The 21,171-nt window shown below is 43.4% G+C and overlaps 1 protein-coding gene across 1 annotated transcript; it reads left to right on the forward strand.

The window, feature by feature from the left end:
* Positions 1-4,159: 4,159 nt before the first annotated feature.
* Positions 4,160-20,642, forward strand: LOC103158537 (dual specificity mitogen-activated protein kinase kinase 1-like). The gene is made up of 5 exons (XM_027434251.2): positions 4,160-4,165; positions 8,232-8,513; positions 10,761-10,907; positions 19,587-19,664; positions 20,386-20,642. Exons 1-5 carry the CDS (start codon positions 4,160-4,162, stop codon positions 20,467-20,469), a joined length of 597 nt encoding a protein of 198 aa, XP_027290052.1. The 3' UTR covers positions 20,470-20,642.
* Positions 20,643-21,171: the final 529 nt, after the last annotated feature.

Here is a 21,171-nt window from a genome sequence, read left to right on the forward strand (position 1 = left end):
AAGGGCGTTTTGCCCGAAAGACAGGTGCACTTCAACATAGTTTGGAGGAAAAGTCAAAATATGGTGTTCCAGAGCCTACAGTGTAACATAATTGTTCCTGGTCTTAAGTGAATTAATAGGAATGCCATGCCCTAGTATTTGAGAGGCTCATTCCTGCATCTAAATTTCACTTTTTATCAGATTATCCTGTCTCTTTTGCTATCCATCTTTTGATATCCCCAAAACTTTTGTTTTGTTTTGTTTTTTGTTTTTGAGACAGGGTTTCTCTGTGTAGCTTTGGAGCCTATCCTGGCACTCGATCTGGAGACCAGGCTGGCCTCGAACTCACAGAGATCCGCCTGCCTCTGCCTCCCGAGTGCTGGGATTAAAGTAGTGTGCCACCAAGCCCGGCCTACTCCAAAACTTTTAATTCCTTTCTGTATTTCTAAAGAATATTAATTCTTTAGGAATTATTTCACTGGTGTTAATTTTGTCCACTAAGGTAAGAGAAGGAACTCTGGGCTGTTACTGTATTCAAGCAGCATGATGCCACCTTCTGATTCAGAATATTGTTCAGTATTCGGGATCAGCCTATGTATGGGAGTGCGTGGTTCCATCACTCCAGGATGTGTGTGTATATGTCTTAGTGTGACTGTCTTCAAAAAACATGCTGTGGGAGGTAATTTGTGTGATTGCAGAATCCTGCTGAAAAAATTCCCAGGGTAAATTTTTGTCATCTTTGTTTAAGAGAATAGGAATATGACTCTTTGTTACTTCTTTTTAATTAAATCTGTTTTCTTGGCTTTTGTAAAAGTTTGTTTATTGGCTTGGAAGCTACCTGATTTCAATGGAAGATAAACATCTGTATAACCTTGATAACTTTTCTTTCTTTCCTTTTTTTCCTTTTGAGACAGGGTTTCTCTGTATAGTACTGGCTGTCCTGGAATTTGCTCTGTAGACCAGGCTGGCCTTGAACTCAGATCTGCCTGCAGCTGCCTCCCAAATTAAAGGTATGTGTCACCACTGCCCTATTGTTTTTTATTTCTTTTTCTTTTAAGCCATATTTTCCCTGCTCACAACTTTTTTTTTTAAGCAAGGTCTCACTTTGTATCCCTGACTGGCCTGCTATGTTAGACCAGATGACCTTAAATTTACAGAGCTTCTGCATGCTTAGTGCTAGGATAAAGGCTAGTGGCACTCTGCCCCACTGATTACTTTAATTCTTTTCCTTATCTTTTTTTTTGCAGAATAATTTACACTAGTAATTGCCTTTTCTCTCTTCCCCTCCTTATTTTTCTTCCTGAGATAGGGTTTTACTCTGTAGCCTAGGCTGGCCTTAAATTCTTGGCAATTCTTGACCTTTGCCTCCTAGGATTAAAGTGTGAGGCAACACACTTAGCTTCCCATTCTTTTTGTTATCTAAATTCTGTTTATCTGCTTAGTCCAATTCCTTAGTTCAACCCAAATCTCTTATCTCTACAAAACTAGCTGATCTGGGTTACGTTAAAAAAAAAAAAACAACTCTGATCTAGGCCTTTTGTGAGCATTAGGGAAATTTTTTTGGTGCACATGCATACATTAAGGCAAAACATTCATACTCACAAAATAAAGAATTTGGGGGCAGGGGTGCTGGAGAGATGGGTCAGAGATTAAGAGCACTTCCTGTTCTTCCAGAGGTTCTGAGTTCAATTCCCAGCCAGCACATGGTGGCTCACAGCCATGTATAATGAGAGATGGTGTCCTCTGGCCTGCAGAGATACATGCAAGTAGAATACTGTATACATAATAAATAAATAAATCATTAAAAAAAAAAAAGAGCCCGGCATTGTTGGCGCACACCTTTAATCCCAGCACTCGGGAGGCAGAGGCAGACGGATCTCTGTGAGTTCGAGGCCAGCCTGGTCTCCAGAGCGAGTGCCAGGATAGGCTCCAAAGCTACACAGAGAAACCCTGTCTTGAAAAACCAAAAACAAACAAACAAACAAAAGACAACAAAAAAAGCCTTTGAAGCAAGGTTGCCCCTAATGCTCACATGACTCAGTGCATGACTAAAAAGGTATATTATCTAAATCAATCATACATTTCCCCTAGATTATTTATTTGTTACATAAATATAAACATGGGAATTTTAATTTTATGCTCCACCAGTACTGGTTTCATAAATCCTATTTCCTCCCAGTGCTTACTCAGATGTATTTATTATCCCTCATAGACTGTTATGCTCCTTTTCTGCCTTAACTACTCTTTGCCCTACTAACATGCAGTACCCAGACATCTGGGCTTGACTGTTTGGAGACTGATGGTGCTATTTCTTTTTGTTTTCTTGTTCCTTTTCTCAGTGGAGCTCTTCAGCCCCTCATCTTGAGAACCTCAGCCTTATTCTGCACATGCTTTGCTTGCTGTCATATTGACACACATGGAGCTCAGAGACAGGCAGATAGCTTTCCCGATTTTTTTCCTCTTCATATCCTTTTCTGTATGGGTGTGGAAACTGAGAACCAGAAAAGTGACTTGCCCATGATCTTAAAGATAGTGATGGTGTTTGCAGAAGTGGGTCTCTCTTCCTCTCTCCTCTTCCCTTCTCTCCCTGTTTCCTGAAGCAATAGCATTTCATACCATCATAGGCCAGGGGAAATTTGACAGCTCCCTGGGTTCTCTATTGAGATGTCCCCTGTGTGGGGACTCTTATCTTCCCTCCAGCACAATGATTGGTTGTTGTCCTCTGCCCTGTCTTTAGTGCAGTTTCTTGGCAAAGATAGAGCCTGCCACCTACCCTCATCAGGCTAGTTGTGCTGGCATGCAACTATGGTTTGTGTCTGGAGTTTGAGGACCCCAGTTCTTTAGTCTAGACCATGTATAGCCCCACACTATTTAGTCCTTAGGACAGCTTCTAAGTTCAGTAGCTATCAGAGGGAAGTATGAGGTCTTGAAAGTTGTGTGCTTGATGTCATGCTTGTCTGTAATTCTAGCACTTGGAAGGTTTAGGCAGGAAGATCAGGAATTCAAGCCCAGCCTTGGCTACATAATGAATTCAGAACTAACCTGAGCTACCTGAAACTCTGTCTCAATAAATACCTAAAACAAGCTGGGGGGGGTTGGAGAGATGGTTCAGAGGTTAAGAGCACTGACTGCTCTTCCAGAGGTCCTGAGTTCAATTCCCAGCAACCACATGGAGTTCAATTCCCAGCTCACAACCATCCCTTATGAGATCCGGTGTCCTCTTCTGGTGTGCAGATATACATGGAAGCAGAATGTTGTATACATAATAAATGAATAAATAAAATCTTAAAAAACAAAACAAAACAAGCTGGGCGTAGTGGCACACGACTTTGATTCCAGCACTTGGGAGGTGGGAGCAGGCAGATCTCTGAATTGGAGACCAGCCTGGTCTATAGTGAATTTCAGGACAGCCAGGGCTACAAGTGAGACCCTTTCTTGGGTGGGTGGGTCTTTAAAAAGAAGAAAAGAGTTCTGCCACCTTGTCCCCTCTGGGCCTCAGTTTCCTGTTCTGTAAAATGAGGATTGAATCCAGTTGGTGGTCTTTAAGGTCTCTCCTTTGCAGCAAGGACCTCTTCTCATTTCCTTTGCTTGAAGCATTTTACCTTGAGAGGGAGAAACAAGGCTTGTGGACCAACTTCCCTGTGTAATAGGATGTGACCCTGCATAACAGCCTCAGATTGGTTTCTTTCCACTGAGCAGTAGGAGCTGTGTTGCTGCCAGGATCAGATCCACTGGTTTACCTTTCATTCTCAGGAAAGACTTAAAAGTACTGAAGGACTTTAAGAACTCTGAAAGGGAAGGCAGTGATTTCAGATCCTGCTGTTGCTGCCTTGGCTTCCCCTGCTTTCACTCTCTTGTATCCACTGTCTTACCATTATTTAAAAGTGGGTTCGAATTTCAGGACTTCTTATGAATGTGCTGCTAGCCTTGGTGAAGGTATGCATGAAACAGTTACAGTACATAGAAGAGAAATCTGAGACCTGGCAAAGTTAAGTGTTTTTTCCAGAGATCCACTGTTTGTTAATCAATGCTAGTGGAGCATTAATTTAACAACACTTATTTACCCACCTACCCCCAGGGAACCAGCATTCCTGACCATCATAGCAGGCAGTCCTAGGGTCTAGTGGGACTAGGACTTTGGAAAGTTCCTTAGCTGATAAGGGAGGGTTTAAAGCCCAGTATGGAGGTAAGGAAGGGAGGAACCCAAAGACCTGGTTTCTCGCAGAAGGTGCTAACTTAACTTGTACCTACCCTATTATCTTCTCCAATCTCTTCTCCCCTATTAAATCTGTTCTGGGAATGGAACTTAGGTTACCAGGCTTTCGTGCCAAGTGCTGAGCCATCTCTTAGGTCCTCTTCTTGGATTTTTGACAGAGTGTCACTGTGTAGCCCAGGCTAGCTTGAGACTGGCAATCCTTCTGCATCTGTCTCCTGAGTGCTAAGAATATAGGTATCTGCCATCACAAATAGTTACTGTAGTTTGTTTCTGCAGAGCTAGGCAAGTGATGAGTCAGCATGCCTTTCTACTGGCATGAACTAGTTCAGAGGAGAGTTGTTTTTCTCCTGTGGGGCCTTAGCAGGTTGCTGTGCAGGAGGATGCACTTGTATCTGAGACAAAGGGTCTTATGTGGGTGCTGTCCTCGGATGCCATTGAGGCCTAGGATGGAAGTTGCCTCCTTTGAAGTATGGAACTTGTGGAGTAGGTTTCATGCTAAGGTCAATTCTCTCTTCCTGGTTTGAGTCCTGACTGTGCTGCTCACGTACAGCTGTGTGGCCTTGGTCCATTTATTTACTCCACCTGACTGTTCTTGAGTTTGCTCCTCTGTTCTAGTGGTAGGGTTGTTGGCAAATGATTTCATAGGTGTAAGCACATAGTACAGTGCTAGGAAGAGTGTGTTTTCTTTCAGCCACCTTCCTCTAGGCTAGCCTATTTATTTTTGACAACAGTTTCTGGATTCTGCATTCTATATGTGTGCCTCCCCCACCCCACCCCATGAGCGTTCTAGGCAGCTGTAATGTCACCTAAGTTTGGAGGAAGGTGTCTGTCTGTATTTGATACATGTTTCTAAATGAGGCCACCAGTGGGCCCTCAGTGTTGTGAATTGAGTGGGGAACCAAAGAGTGTGTGCACCCCTAACTTCTAACATGTGCTCTCAGTTTCACAACCGAGGTACTAGGGCACTGTGAAACTTAACTAAATATAGTAGCAAGATGAGAATGGTGACCAGGTGCTTCAGGCTCCTCACCCACCTTAACAAAAGGCTGTTGGGTGGCTTCAGTGGATATTTATTTTATCATACTTGTTGAGGTGGATGTCTGAGATCAGTAGGGTTCTAGGGAAGGTCATCTTCCTGGTTTGATGACAGCCTTCTCTTTGTGTGCCTTTCACTGTGTGTACTGCGCAAGAGGGCTTATCTTCCTCTTCTTAGGAGGCCACTGAGCCTATCTGACTAGTATTCTACCCTTATCCCTTCTTTTAGTCTTAATTACCTTTTGAACAGCCTGTTCCATACACATCCATGAGTAAATATGGGAGGGTGTACACAGTTTAGACCATGGCATCATCCTATCCCCAGAGTTACTCTGTGAGGAGAGCCAGTGACGTCATCTTGTGGCTTCTCCTGCCCCAAGTATATGTTGAATCAGCCTATAGGCTTGAACCATGAAGTCTCTTGTCTCCCTGTCTTCTTGGTCTCTGTAGAGGGTGTGAAGGAAGAGTGGAGGATTGTGTTTCTACCTTGACTGGCATACCTGGGGGGAAAACAGCATTCTGATGTGTAAAAATCCTGAATTGTCATGTGTGTCATCTGTTTAGACTGGGGAATGAAATCAGATGAAACACAGTGGATGATCTCTTTACCAACTCACAAGATTAACCAAGAAGCTTCACTGAACATTCTTTAGTGCTCTGTCAGAAACACTGTGTTGGGCTCAGAGCTAAACACTATTGACAGCTCTTCCAGAGGTCTTGAGTTCAGCTCCCAGCAACCACATCAGTGCTCACAACCAATTTTAATGAGATCTGGTGCCCTCTTCTGACATGTAGGTATATATACAGGCAGAACACTGTTTTTTTTTTTTTTTTTTTTGAGACAGGGTTTCTCTGTGGCTTTGGAGGCTGTCCTGGAACTAGCTCTTGTAGATCAGGCTGGTCTCAAACTCACAGAGATCTGCCTGCCTCTGCTTCCTGAGTGCTGGATTTAAAGGAGTGTGCCACCAACGCCCGGCTCAGAACACTGTATACATAGTAATAAATAAATAAATCTTTAAAAAAAATGGGAGTGGGGGAAGCTGGAGAGGTGGCTTAGAGGTTTAGAGCACTGGATGCCTTTCCAGAGGTCTTGAGTTCAATTCCTAGCAACCACATGATGGCTCACAACCATCTGTAATGAGATCTGGCGCCCTCTTCTGGCCTGCAGGGATACATGCAGACAGAATACTGTATACAATATATATGTATATACACACTGTGATGTCCATGGCACACCACCTTCTGGGCTAGTAACTGCTTCCTGCCATGCCCACTTGATTTCTGCAAGATAGCTGGTTCCCAAGTCCATTTGTACAGTTGGTGTCGTGGTAGCTTAGGTGTTTACATCAGATGGACTGATAAAATGCAGCTGCAAACAAAGTGCTTTTCTCTTTGTCTTTCTTTAAAGACCAGGGAAAAGCTGATAAAATACTCAGTAAGGCCGAATTGCTGTCATATTAGATGAGCAGTAAGACTGGGGGAATGAGAAAGCATGTAATTGTAGACTGGACTTGTTCTTCATATGTCTACTTTTTCACTTCCACAAAATCAGGACTTGGAAATCATAGGGGTATTTCATACTCTGTTTCACATCCTTACTCAGAGGGGTTTACCTTGCTTTAAAGGATAAGTGAGGGGCAGAGTAGATGGCTCAGTGGGGAACAATATTTACCACATAAGATCAAAGACTGAACCCCCAGAACCTACATAAAGCTGGATTATTTAGTACATGTCTGTGATCCCAGTGCTTCTGCAGTGAGATGGGAAGTGGAAGCAGGAGAATCTCTGGAGCTTGTGGGCCACCTAGCCTGTCGTACACAGTTAGAACAAGAGACCCTTCCTTAAACAAGGTGGCCCGTGATGACCAACACTTCCACAGGTGTCCTGTACTCTGTGTATAACTGTACTCATAGGAACATACACGACGAATGAGTCAAGAGATGTAGACATGTGTACCATGTAAAAGTAAAATTTCTGGGTGTATTTTGTTGTTGTTGTTTTGTTTTGAGACAGTGTTTCTCTGTGTAGAGCTAACTGTCCTGGAACTAGATCTGTAGATCAAGCTGACCTCCAACTCAAAGAGATCTGACTGCCTCTGCCTGCTAAGTGCTAGGATTAAAGGCTCTAGTGATGCTTTTCAAAACTATGTGTATTTCTGCGTATCTGCGTTCGGGTATGTGTACATGAGTATAGATTGGATCCTTTGGAGCTGGAGTTACAGGTGGTTCTAAGTAGCCTGACATGAGTGCTGGGAACTGAATCCTATCTTCTAGAAGAGGAGCAAGTACTCTTAACTGTGGAGCTATCTCTTCAGTCACCAGTGAGGCTATTTATTTATTTATGTTAATAGTATGTGATGTGGATCTAGTATTGATACTAATTGCTCTGATTGCTGATGTTTAAAGAACAACAACAACGACAAAATCCAGCACAGTTACCAATCCTTCCCAAGGATATATTCTAGCATAAGAAGACAAGCCACAGATAAACATGATATTTGACAATTAAATCATAAAACAGGAAATGAAAGATGCTGTGAACAAATGAATCTTGGATAGAGCATGAGGAGATTGAAGGTACCCTGTGACTTCCAATCATACCCTCTCACCTACTAAGTCTGGGTCAGTTTTGAGGTAAACATTTATCTCTGCAAGTTCCCTAAGAGTAAGTCAGGCCACTGGTATGACTTAACCCACCGTGACCTTGAAAAATAAGGAACTTAACCAAATGGCAATGTTGCTTTTTTGCTACAATCAAGAGCTTTAGTGAGACTTTCTAAACTGGTATTTTAAAGCAGTTTAGGTGGGTCATTCTCACTTTTAGTAGATTCCCTGGCTCCTCCTGTAGGCCTTTATCATATTGAGAAATCCAGGGCCTCATTTCTTAAATGAGGAAGATCCACTCGTAAGAAGTAAAGCAGGTTGAAATGGGACAGAGCCCTGGTGAGTAGAACCTCCCCATTAATGCCTTCCTTGCTGTCCCTGTGGGCTTGGCCTGTAAGGTGGAGGAATGCAGGGCAGAGTGTCTCTCTGTTCTGCTGGTCTGTGCTGACCTCGGTACTCCTTTGGGCAGGACCAACCTGGAAGCCTTGCAAAAGAAGCTGGAGGAGCTGGAGCTTGATGAGCAGCAGCAGAAGCGCCTTGAGGCCTTTCTGACCCAGAAGCAGAAGGTGGGAGAACTGAAGGATGATGACTTTGAGAAGATCAGTGAGCTGGGGGCCGGCAATGGTGGAGTGGTATTCAAGGTCTCCCATAAGCCGTCTGGCCTAGTTATGGCCAGGAAGGTAAGTTTGTGCAGATAAACAGCTAATTGGATTATCGACTGGGAGTCTGTGAATGGGTGGAAGGAAGAGGGTTTTAGTACTTTTTTGGTTCAGTTTGATTTTGGACTTATCTGTGGGAAATACTAAGGTCTGTCAGTGTGATAGTCACCATCCCTAGACTGGAGAATAACTGATTGATTCTTCTTTCACTTCCTGTGTGCTATGGGAAGGAAACCTGATACATTTGTCAAGTGCAAAACAAGCTGCTTTTTTACACCCAGCCCAAGGGGCTGCTTTTTTACACCCAGCCCTTGTGATTGATGCTTAGGCCAAAGCTGAGTTCCATGGCTTCAGTCTTGAGCCGAATCCCTCTCCTGTCTACCATTGGTTGTCTCTTGGAAACATAGTTGCCCTGTGTAAAAGGGCTATGTTCTTGTATGGTTTTTAGATCACCATGTTCATGCTTCTCCCTGTGTTTGTTTGTTCTTTTTTGGTTTTTCGAGACAGGGTTTCTCTGTGGCTTTGGAGGCTGTCCTGGAACTAGCTATTGTAGACCAGGCTGGTCTCAAACTCACAGAGATCCACCTGCCTCTGCCTCTGCCTCCCGAGTGCTGGGATTAAAGGCATTTGCCACCAATGCCCGACATCCCTGTGTTTATATTGTACTATTCCTTCTGGCTTTTCCAACAGCACCCATTTTTGGGACCCACCTTTTGATTACCTCCTGTCAACTCTTTGAGCTCATCAATTGTCATGTCATACTTATTGTCTATGCCTTGACCTTATTAAAAAAACATTAAATGTGTCTGTCACTTGTCTCCTGGTTGGGTCAAGGGACAGTGCTGAAACACATTAGGGAGCAGCTGAGGTTTTGGCTAAATCAATCCTATCAGGTTCTTGAAGTCAAGTAGTCTTTTGGGTGACTAAGGTTATCCTACCACAGTTCCACATGTCTTTGTATACCACAGCCCAACTATGAACCATGTCCTGAAGGCCACATTTCCCTGTCTCTTAGTTCCTCAGGTAATTTTGGAGTAAGCCTTCCATGTAGCAACCCCCCTCCCCCCCCACATGGTTTCTCTGTGGCTTTGGAGACTGTCCTGGAACTAGCTCTGGAGACCAGGCTGGTCTTGAACTCACAGAGATCCTCCTGACTCTGCCTCTCAAGTGCTGAGATTAAGGGTGTGGGCCACCACCGCCTGGCATAGCTTTGTTCTTAAGATGGGTGTTTTCTCTGATCACCATTTTTGGAGCCAAGACTGAAATTGTAGCTGATTCCTGATTACAACTCTGATGCTAACACCTGCCCGTGCATTGATTTTCAACCCTGAATTAATAGGAACTTGGTTTTTAAAATGGCCTGTTTGGGGCTGGGAAGATGACTTAGTAAGTAGGTAAAAGTGCCTACTATGGAAGTGTGAGTCCTCAAGTTCAAATCACCAGACCCTACGTAACAGCTCAATTTGTAGTATGAGTTTCTGTGATCTCAGTGTTCCCATGATGGGCTAGGAACTTGTGGCCCAACTAGCTTTGCATGTGCAGCACAGAAACAGAGGACAGGGCCTGCAGAGGTGGTTCAGGGGTTAAAAGCAGTTACTGCTCTTGCAGAGGACCTGGGTTTGGTTTCAGCACCTACATGGCTACTTAAAACAATCTGTAACTCCAGTTTCAAGGGATCCTGCACACAAATGGTATACATGCATACACGCAGGCATACATATATACACATAAATATAAAAACAAAACGAAGAAGCTGTCTCAAATGGGTAGTGAGGATAGACACCTGGGGTTGTCTTCTGACCTCCACATGTTCACCATTGCATGAGGGTGCCTATATTCAAACACGTGCTTGCACACACATACACATACATTTTGTGTGCATGCAAACACACAAAGATAAATTAATAACAATTTTAAAAATTGCTTATTTTTCCAAGTGTATAGTGGTTCATGCCTACAATGGGTGTTTGAGAGACTGAGGTAGGAAGGTTGTGAATTCTCTACCTCAGCTACAGAGTGATTTTAAGGCCAATCTGGGCAATATAGTGAAATCCTTTCTCAAAATAATAAAGTACGTAGAGAGCAGGAATATAGCTTAGCAGTAGAGTACTTGCATAGCATGTACAAGGCTCTGTTTGGTCATCAGTACCTTAAAAATAAAACCAAAAAGCTGTTTCTATTCTTACCTTTAGGAACTTAAATCACTGAAGAAGGGCTTTCTGCTTTACCCCCCTTCCTAAACGCTTTCCCCTCACTTCTCTTCCCCAGCTAATTCATCTGGAGATCAAACCCGCAATCCGGAACCAGATCATCCGGGAGCTGCAGGTGCTTCATGAGTGCAACTCCCCGTACATCGTGGGCTTCTATGGGGCTTTCTACAGTGACGGCGAGATCAGCATCTGCATGGAACACATGGTATACCTGCATCTGTTTGCCTAGTGGCAGTGGCCTGGGAACAGGCTGGCTCTGGCCTCATTGTTGGTCTGGATGGTGACTACCCGGCAGCCTGGAAGACTTGGGGGCCTGACTCTGGAATCTGGCTGGTATAGTCACAGGATGACAGCACTGTTTTCTTATGTCCCCTCTTCTTTTCAAAGAGAGGTGCTAGATGCCAGGAATTTCTGGTGGGCTTTTCTAGAGAATATTTCCTAGTTTTCTCCTATATTGATGACCATAAAATTTTGATGTGGTCTAAGTCTGGTTTATACAGTTTAAGTCTACTATGTGTACAGTGCTGTGTGCTATTTACAAAGTTCTGGGGTAATGAAGATGAAGACAGGGTTGTAGCAGGAATAATAAAAACTCAGAGACAGATATTGGGGTTCAAGCTGAAGAAGCAAAGCAGCCAAGCCATCAGAGAGCTCCTACCTCTACCAAGGCTATAAGGGGAATCTTGTCTTCAGCGTGCCTGGAGACATCGCCTCAGACCCTGCTCCTATCTTATATACCTCTCTAATTCTGGGATTAAAGGCGTGAGCTCTGTTTGTCGTTTAGACTGATTCTCTCTCCTGTAGCCCTGGGTGGCCTTAAACTCACAGAGATCCATTTGCCTCTGTCTCCTGAGTCCTGGAATTAAATGTGTGCCACCCCTGCTCATCCTCTATGTCTGACTAGTGTGGCTAGCTTTGCATTCTGATCTTCAGTGGCTTTATTAGATCATAAGCAATATATTACCATACAAGGTTATGAAGTCTCTTCCTTCAGAAGGTTTATAATAGACTTTAAGGACAGCCTAAGGGGTTTCTTTGGGTGAAGAGAGTAATAATCTCCCCAGTACATTAGTGAAAGGCATGGTCAAGTCAGAGGGTGTTTATGGGCAATTACAAGTGTGGGAACTAAACTGAAGGCCTTTTCTTTTCTTCTCAGTGATGATGATGATAACAACAACATAAAAATGTTTATGCTTATTGGGCATATATCAAGTGGCATCCTAAGCAAATCAGTATTTTATTGCATTCTCATGATTACTTTAAAAAAGACACATTACATTTACTGAGTATGTGTGTGTGCAAGTACCACAGCATGTAAATGGAGGTTAACTGTGGGAGTTGTTTTTTATCCTTTCACTTTGTGTTCCTCGGAATCAAACTCAGGTTCTAACATTTTGAGCAAGCACCTTTACCCACTGAGCCATCTCACTATTTCCACAGCCAGATTTTGATCTCTCTTACTGAGGAAACTAAAGCACAAAAAAAACTTATCTTTTTATCTCTTACTTTGTATTTAGGCCATGCAGTCAGTAAATCCTACTCAACCCCCCACCCCCGCATGTATTGGTTGACTCTACTGGATAGAGATAAGGGACTGGGGCCTTTTCTATCCTTTAAGCCTAGGATAGTTGGCTTTTAGGTGATGGAATGGCATGGTGTCTTTGGAAATCAGTTGTTCATTCTATCCTTTTTTCCGTACATAAATATAAATGATATTGTCATGTTTGCCAACATGTTGTGCATGTCATGTCGTCCTGTCCTGTGTGGGCTATATCTCAAGCCCTGCTACTGTCTTGAAAATTCAGAATATTCTTGACTCCCTGGTACAGAGCAGATACTCAGTAAGTCTGTTTACTTATAATTGTTTTCTTAGTTAGGCCTTTGCTGCTGTGGTAGAACACCATGACCGAAAGCAACTTGGGGTGAAGAGAGTTTATTTCAAGTTTCACTCCCAGGTCATACTCCATTATTAAGAGAAGTCAGGGTAGGGACTGACACAGAGGCAGTGGATGGGTACTGTTTATCGGCTTGTCCCTAATGGCTTCTTTAGCTTCAGTCTGCCTTCTTACTGCACCTAGCACCACTTGTCTAGAGGTGGCTCTGCCCACCATAAGCCCACCATAGCCCTTCCATGTCAATCATCATTCAAGAAAATGTACCAAGGCCCTGAATCAAGGCCAGCAGTTTGGTGGAGCTCTGTTGGCTATTTCAGAAATTTGGAAATCTAATTGTCAATTTATTAGAAAGAAACAGAGTGGTGGGGTGGGGAGAGAAAAGAAAATGTTCCACAGGTTTGCCTATAAGCCAATCTGGAGATATTTTCCCAGTTAAGGTTCCTTCTACTGTTTTTGTAAGTGTATGTGTGGGGGTTCGAGGCAGGGCTTCTCTATGGCTTTGGAGGCTGTCCGGGAACTAGCTCTTGTAGACCAGGCTGGTCTGAAACTCACAGAGATCTCCTGCCTCTGCCTCCCGAGGCAGTGGGATCAAAGGCGTGCACCACCAACGCCAGGCCTCTTCTAAAATGACTCTAACTTAGGTCAACCTGACATAAAACTAGCCAGCATGCCATTTCTTTGTGACCTTGTGTAGACTCCCTGATCTCTTTGATTCTGTTTCCTCATATGTAAAGTGGCCATGATTCTGTTTTGTTGTGCAGGTTAGAATGACAGATGTCAGTCTGTCAGTATGCCCTCCGATGCATTTTGCATGTGCTAGCTCCTGCTTTATTCCCATGGGGCTGGCAGTTTAGAGACAAGGGTGTCTACAAACTTGATGCTTTTTGTGCTTTCAACCTGGCACAGTGGCTGTTGGCTCCCATTTCCATTTCCTTTCTGAGCTTTAGACCTAGCCTGACTTTCAGAATGGTGTCTGGTCTGAATACCCCCAACTCCTCCACCTGAAGACTTTTTGTTGATGGTCACCTCCACCCTAACACACCCATACACCCAGACACACAGACACACAGACACACAGACACAGACACAGACTCTCTCTCTCTCTCTCTCTCTCTCTCTCTCTCTCTCTCTCTCTCCCTCTGCTGTTTTGAATATCTTTTTGTTTTTATGATCAAGAAGGGCCACATATACTGTTGTAGGCATCTGCCAACATTTGTGGTTGCCGTATGGAACTTGGATCCTGGAACTGACTTCTGTGTGTCTAATTATTATTACTTCAACTAGTGTACAGCAATGTCTGTGGGAAGCATGGGAACTCTTCTGGGTTGGCTGTAGCTCCTGGCCTGGGGTGTGGATTCCCACTTAGGTCTTGGCTGCCAAGGATTTTTCAGACAGGGTCTCATTACACAGCCCTTACTGGCTTGGAAGTTAGGTAAACTGGGCTGGCCTTGAATTCAGAGATCTACCTGCCTATGCCTTCTGATTTCTGGGATTAAAGGCCGCATAACCAACCAAGCCTGGCAGAACTATTACTACTACTTTTCTTTCTCCTTCCCTTTTTTTTTTTTTTAAAGCTGCCATGTGGGTGCCGGGAACTGAACCTGGATCCCCTAGGAAGAAGATTCAGTGCTCTTAACAGCTGAGCCATCTCTCCGGCCCCCTTTTTTTTTTTTTAAAAAAGAGGGATCTTTCATGTAACCCTGGGTAGCTTGTAAGTTACTTTGTGGATCAAGCTGGCTTTGAAATTTCAGTGTTCCTCCTGCCTCTGTGTCTTTCTTACTGGGATGACAGCTTTGTGCCACTGTGCCTGATGCTTTTGGATTTTTGTTTGTTTTTCTTTTTTCTCTGTGGCTTTGGAGGCTGTCCTGAAACTAGCTCTTGTAGACCAGGCTGGTCTCGAGCTCACAGAGAGATCTGCCTGCCTCTGCCTCCGGAGTGCTGGCATGTGCCACTACCGCCTGGCTTGGATGTTTTTTTAAGATTTATTCATTTATTTGTTTATTTATTTATTTATTTATTATGTATATAGCATTCTGCTTCCATGTATATCTGCACACCAGAAGAGGGCACCAAATCTCATAACGGATGTTTGTGAGCCACCATGTGGTTGCTGGGAATTGAACTCAGGACCTCTGGAAGAGCAGTCAGTGCTCTTAACCACTGAGCCATCTCTCCAGCCTCCTGGCTTGGATTTCTTATACTCTTGTGTTGTTGGTCTTTTTTTGGTTCTAACCCAAAAAGAGTTTTGGTGCAGATAGATGTCTAAATGGCCTAAGATGTCTTAACAACTGGAAAGGGAAGAAGAGAAGTTGGGCAGTGGTACTGATAAGCCAGAAACAGGAAGGGCCAGAGTAGCCTTTTGTCCGCTTAGGTCTAGCTAAAGAAATAGAAGGTGGGTGGTGGTATGACCAGTTATAATAGCAACTAGCTTTCAACTCATTTGTCACTTACCAAATCCTTTTCACATTATGTAATTTATTAATATTGTCACCCCCATCGTGTGGGATGGATTGTCAATTTCTTCAGCTGGCAGGTTGAGAGAGTAAGGCCCTGGAGGTTTCATAATGGACTTAAATCACAAAGATGAGTGCCAGAGCTAAGCAGGTCTGCTTCCTTTGGTTTCATACTGTCCTCTCTGCGCAAGTGCTATATTTGCGGGATTCTGCTTTTCAGCAGGGAAATTGTTGGATGAGCTCCTCTCCAGGGACTTGCTTGCTTCTGGGGCTAAGGTTAAGCCTCAAACATTGATAATGATCTAATGGGCCATGGTTAGGACTGGGGCTTAGAGGGAGAGAGCCTTGGAAGCAGCAACAAGGCCTTCAGTCATTGTAAAGAAGAACAGTACCTTTTCTTTCTTTCATTTCGTTTTGTCATTTTCTTTCTCCTTGTGGTGCTGTTGATAGAATTCAGTGCTTAGTCCACGCTGGGGTAAGGGCTGTACCACTGTGCTGTACTTCTAGAACAGTGTTTTTACTAGGGGAAAATTCAGAACAGCCCAAGGATCTAGACAGGACTCTGTAGCAAGCAGCTGTTTCTGGAAGTCCATGCAACCTGAACTCTCGTCATCCTTCCTTGGTCTCTGACTGCATCACAGCCCCTTACAGCAAAAACTGGATTCTTGCTGCCACTTGGATCATATGAAGAACTCTGCTCTGTGGTCACATCTCAACTTATAAAGGCTTTTGGTCTCCACTTTCACAGTCTGTTTAGCAGTCTATGTCATTAACATGTATTTCCAACAGTGATTAAGACAATTTCCAAGCATAGAGAAAGCTGAAGGGCTTTATAGTAATGACCACCTCAATTCTGCTGCTAGCATTTTGCCACATATTCGCTTTACCAACCATTGTCCATCTATTCTTTGCTAAAATGCTTTTTGAGATGCATTTTAAAGTCAGTTTGTGTCATCTGCATGCACTATCCATTTTCTGAAGCATTCAGTCAGGGACTCACCTTCCTTAGAAATAAGTCTGAATTTTGAGAACCAAGGGGATAGGATGCTCCCTTACCAGACAGAACAGACTGCTCTTGTCTGCAGTGAGGAGGATTTATGCTCAGTTGGTAGCTGAGCAACCAGGGAGCAGGGAGTTTGAATTGATGGTTTTGAGGCAGTAAAAGCTTTTAAGCTATTATTTTCATAAAGCATTTGTCTCTCTGTAGAAAGCCATCACAAAAGTACCATTGACTTAGTTAATAATTGGCTTCTAAAAATAAGCACCATGTCAGCAGTGGTAGTCAGTGATCACAAGTTCTTGGCAACAGTGAAGCAGAACTAGAGTGCTGCAGGGTTGGTTGCAGGAGGCTGGGTAATCCTGATTAGTTTGAGCCCATTGTTCTCTCTCTAGCACTGCTTGTCACTCTGGAGGATAAAAGGGAGGACCCAATATTACTTCTTTTTAGTAGTTTTTTTCGTGTGTGTGTGTGTGTGTGTGTGTGTGTGTGTGTGTCTGTGTGTGTGTGTGTGTGTGTGTGTTGTGTGTGTGTGTGTGTGTGTGTGTCTGTCTGTCTGTCTGTCTGTCTGTGTCTGTGTCTGTCTCTCTGTCTGTCTCTCTGTGTGTGTGTGTGTGTGTCTGTCTGTCTGTCTGTCTTTATCTGTCTGTCTCTCCCTCCCTTCCTCCTTCCTCCGTCCCCCCTGCCTTCTGATGTTCTCATCTTAAAACACCAGGAGCAAATCCCTTAACTTCTGCCTACATCAAGTGTTGGTTTTCTAGATGGGAACTTGGCCACAGCTGGCCCTCCCCCTCTCCCTCCTTCCCTGCCTCCCTCCCTCCCTTCCTTTTCTTTCCTCTTTTCAGAGACAGGGTTTCTTTGTAATAGCTCTAGCTGTCCTGGAACTACCCATGTAGACCAGGTTGCCCTCAAATTCACAGAGATCCTCCTGCCTCTGCCTCCCAGCTGCTGGGATTAAAGGTGTGTATCACCACTGCCTGGCTCAACAGCTGGCCATTTCTAATCTACTCTGATCAGCCTTGCATCTCTTATGAACCCAAGGTGAAATAGAAATACTTTCCTTACCAACCCCTTGGGAAGATCATATGTATTAAGTTAGCTGGGTTGCCCTCTATCCTATGCTATGGTTAGGGTCATTTGAAAGTAGTGCCATTCCTTGCCTAAATGGAGTAAGAAACATGTCATCATCTTTGTTTTTGTTTTTGAGACAGGCCTTAAGATAATATAGAAGTCACTTAGGTTGTTGTAAAGTACAGGTGACATCTCTCATAAGGAAGGGTTTAATGGATTTAGAAGCAATGCTTAATGCTTACCGGGAGAGGGTCTGGATAAACAAAACATAAATTCTGGAGGATACAGGTAAGGCCTGGCTCTACAGATAGAAAAGGATCGCCAGGTTGTAAACTACATCCTTTCCAAGCATTCCAGGAGGAATACAGGTGAACATGGCCATGCCTGACTTTTTATAAGCATGCTGAGGATTTGAACTCAGGCCTTCATGCTTGAATAGCGAACACTCTTACTGAGAAGTTTTCCAGGTGCCGCCTTGACTCATGGACTCAAAATGAAATGAACTATACAGCATCTTTTTGTTTTGTTGTTTGTTTGTGTGGTTTGTTTTTTTTCTCGAGTCAGGGTTTCTCTGTAGCTTTGGAGACTGTCCTGGAACTAGCTCTGTAGACCAGGCTGGCCTCAAACTCACAGAGATCAGCCTGCCTCTACTCCCAAGTGCTTGGATTAAAATTGTACACCACCATCGCCTGGCTTTGGCTTTCAATCTTGCTGAAATATCCTGTTCATTTCTTTCCTTTGCTTGGTAGAAAAACCTGACTCCTGAGTATGACTTCGGTGATAACATTGTCTTCTGCATTGAGACAGAATTGCTTCTCCTTTCTTCAGTGTGTCTATAGCATTTGACTTGAACAGTTCTGGTTTTATTAATTAAAAATTTTGAGGATAGGAGCTAGCTCTTTTTATATCTCTATACCTTTATATCTACCACATAGTCCATGATCCTTTGTAGGATTTATAGAATGAATGATTGCCTCCTGTGACATTTTTCTTTTCATTTTTGTTGAGTGGTTTGTTAGAATACCAGATGTCAGTGAACTGAAATGATAGTGCTAAAGCTACTAACACTGGCAGCTGGAGATAGGGCTCAGACATGTAGGGCCCTTGCTGTTCTTTTAAGTGCTCTAAACTATAACACAAATAATAAAAATCCAGAGACAGGTATTGGGGCTCAAGCTGAAGATCAGAAAAGCAAAGCAGCCGGTCACTAGCTCTTACTTCTGCCTCAGGCTGAAAGGACTGTCCTGTCCTTAGTGTGGCTAGAGAATAAATCTCTAAGACTGACTTTGCTTCTTCCTTTTATACCTCTCAAATCCTCTGGATTAAAGGTGTGTGATCCCAAGTGCTGAGATCACCTTTGTGTGAGCTGTTTCTCTTTAGGACTGGATGAATTTCGTGTAACTCATTGGATCCATCTGCCTGTCTTCTGAGTCCTGGGATTAAATGTGTGTGCCACCATTGCTCATCTCTGTGGCTAAATAGTGTGGCTGGCTTTGCATTCTGATACTTCAGGCAATCTTCATAAACAATGTATCATCACACTAAACCCAGGTTTGGTTCCCAGAGCTCAAATGGTAGCTTGAGCCATTCCTAACTCCATTTCCAAGATTCAGTGCTCTCTTCTGGCTTGAAGGGCATTTATTTATTTGTATTTTATGTGTACAATTGCTTGCCTGCATATACTTGTGTGCACCACATGTATTCCTGGTGCCCTTGAAGGTCAGAAGAGGACATTGGATCCCTTGGAACTGGAAGTAACCCACTGATATGTGGGTTCTGAGAGCTGAACCAGGGTCCTCTGCAAGAATAAGTGCTCTGAACTGCTGAGCCAGCTCTCTGAAAACCCCATTTAAATTTGTAAATTTTAGCTTATTAGTGTGTATATGTATGTATGCCACAGCACATATGTAGGACAAAGGACAGCTTTTTATTTTTTTCCAAGACAGGGTTTCTCTGTGTAGCTTTGGAGCCCATCCTGGCACTCGCTCTGGAGACAGGCTGGCCTCGAACACACAAAGATCCGCGTGCCTCTGCCTCCCGAGTGCTGGTGCTGGAATTAAAGGCATGAGCCACCAACGCCCGGCTAGTAGCCTTATAATTATTCACAGCATTTTACAAGTTGCAGAACCTGTTTAGAGTTCAGTAAATAGTAAGTGGCAGAGTTAGTGTTTAAACTTTTGGCAGGTTGACTAAAGAGCCTGCACAGCTGACACTATCTCATGCTGTCAGTCAGTGCAAAGCACACCTTTTTTATGACCACTGTCATTTGTTTAAAGAAGCTCAGAGGATTTTGTTTGATCATAATTTGAAGCCGGCCTCAGTTTTTTGATAGCTGGATCAAACTGAAGGATGCTTATCTCTAATCTGTTAAGGAGGCATGTTACATATGAGAGTCACTTTCTTCTGAAGTTTGATAGTTGATATGGTAGAAACATTATCACTAACTGGTCTGTATGCTTGTCCTTAAGGATGGTGGGTCCTTGGATCAAGTTCTGAAGAAAGCTGGAAGAATTCCTGAGCAAATTTTAGGAAAAGTTAGCATTGTTGTGAGTATATAGTAAAAAGTTTTTCTTCTGAAATAATGAGTTGGGAAAAGAAAAAAAAGTAATGAATTGAGAGGAAATATGTAAGGGAGGAAGAGAAGTCAATGAAGGGAGTTTATTTCAAATATTTCTCACTGGAAATTTTTCTGTGGAGGATGACCTTGAACTTCTGATACTTCTGCCTTATCTGCTCCCCCAGTGCTAGGATTTACCAACACATCCAGTTTTATACAGGATTGAAGTGTGGGCTAAACCCCAAGCCCCAACTCTTTTGTTAAAGCCTGTGTCTGAAAAACAGGATAAGGTACTTGAGAAAAAAAATTTTTTAAGATCTATTTATTATGTATACAGTGTTCTGTCTGCATGAATGCCTGCAGGCCAGAAGAGGGCACCAGATCTCATTACAGATGGTTGAGAGCTAACATGTGATTGCAGGGAATTGAACTCAGGACCTGTGGAAGAGCAGTCAGTGCTCTTAACCTCTGAGCCATCTCTCCAGCCCCTGAGAAAATTCTTAATTTGGAAAAGAATCTCTGATAGGGTGTTTTGAAAAGTTACTTATATTTGGCCATCCTTAATTTAAACTTGCAGTAATGCTTTATAGAACATGTGTCATGGCTGTTTGGTAAGCAGATTTGTTGTTGTTAGTGATGTTTAATGAGAGCCATTGTGTTTTCTAAGCTAGTGCCATTTCAGTTTCCCTTCTTTTGACTTTCTCCACCAGGTGATAAAAGGCCTGACATATCTTCGGGAGAAGCACAAGATTAAGCACAGAGGTGAGAAAGCATTGCCAGATGTTTTATTCTGAATTACATTGAAAAGCTGAAGGTTGTCACATCTTTTTTGTATATTTTGTTTTGGAACGAAAGTCCTTTACTAAGATGAGTGTGGTGGCACATTCCTTTAGTCCCAGCTCTCGGGAGGCTGGGGCAGGTGAATATGAGCTCAAGGACAGCCAGAGCTGTATGGGAGACCCTTTCTGAAACAACAACAACAACAACAAAAACCTACCAGGTCTGGCAGTGGTGGCTCACACCTTTAATCCCAGCACTCTGGAGGCAGAGGCAGGCAGATCTCTGTGAGTTCAGGACCCTGGTCTACAGAGCTGGTTCCAGGATTAGCTCCAAAGCTACACAGAGAAACCCTGTCTCGAACCCCCCTCTATAAACAAACAAACAAACAAATATCAGCAAAAAATAGCCCTTTACTAATGTTTTTTATTTGTTTGTTATGTACAGGTGTTGCTACTGTTGCTTGTTTAGTTTTGTTTGGCTTTTGAGATGGTGTCTTTATGTATCCTGGCTGTTCTGGAACTCACTAATAGGCTGACCTCAAACACACAGAGATCAACCTGCCTCTACCTTCCAAGTGCATTCTTTGTTTATTTTGTTTTGTGAGACAGGCTTTCACATTGTAGAACAGATTTGCTGGAAACTCACTGTGAAGTCCTTGAATTTGTGGTAGTCGTCCTGCATTAGCCTCCTGAATGCTTGGGTGATAGGCATGAGCA

Source organism: Cricetulus griseus, unplaced genomic scaffold, assembly GCF_003668045.3.
Source record: "Cricetulus griseus strain 17A/GY unplaced genomic scaffold, alternate assembly CriGri-PICRH-1.0 unplaced_scaffold_148, whole genome shotgun sequence".
Classification (NCBI taxonomy): domain Eukaryota; kingdom Metazoa; phylum Chordata; class Mammalia; order Rodentia; family Cricetidae; genus Cricetulus; species Cricetulus griseus.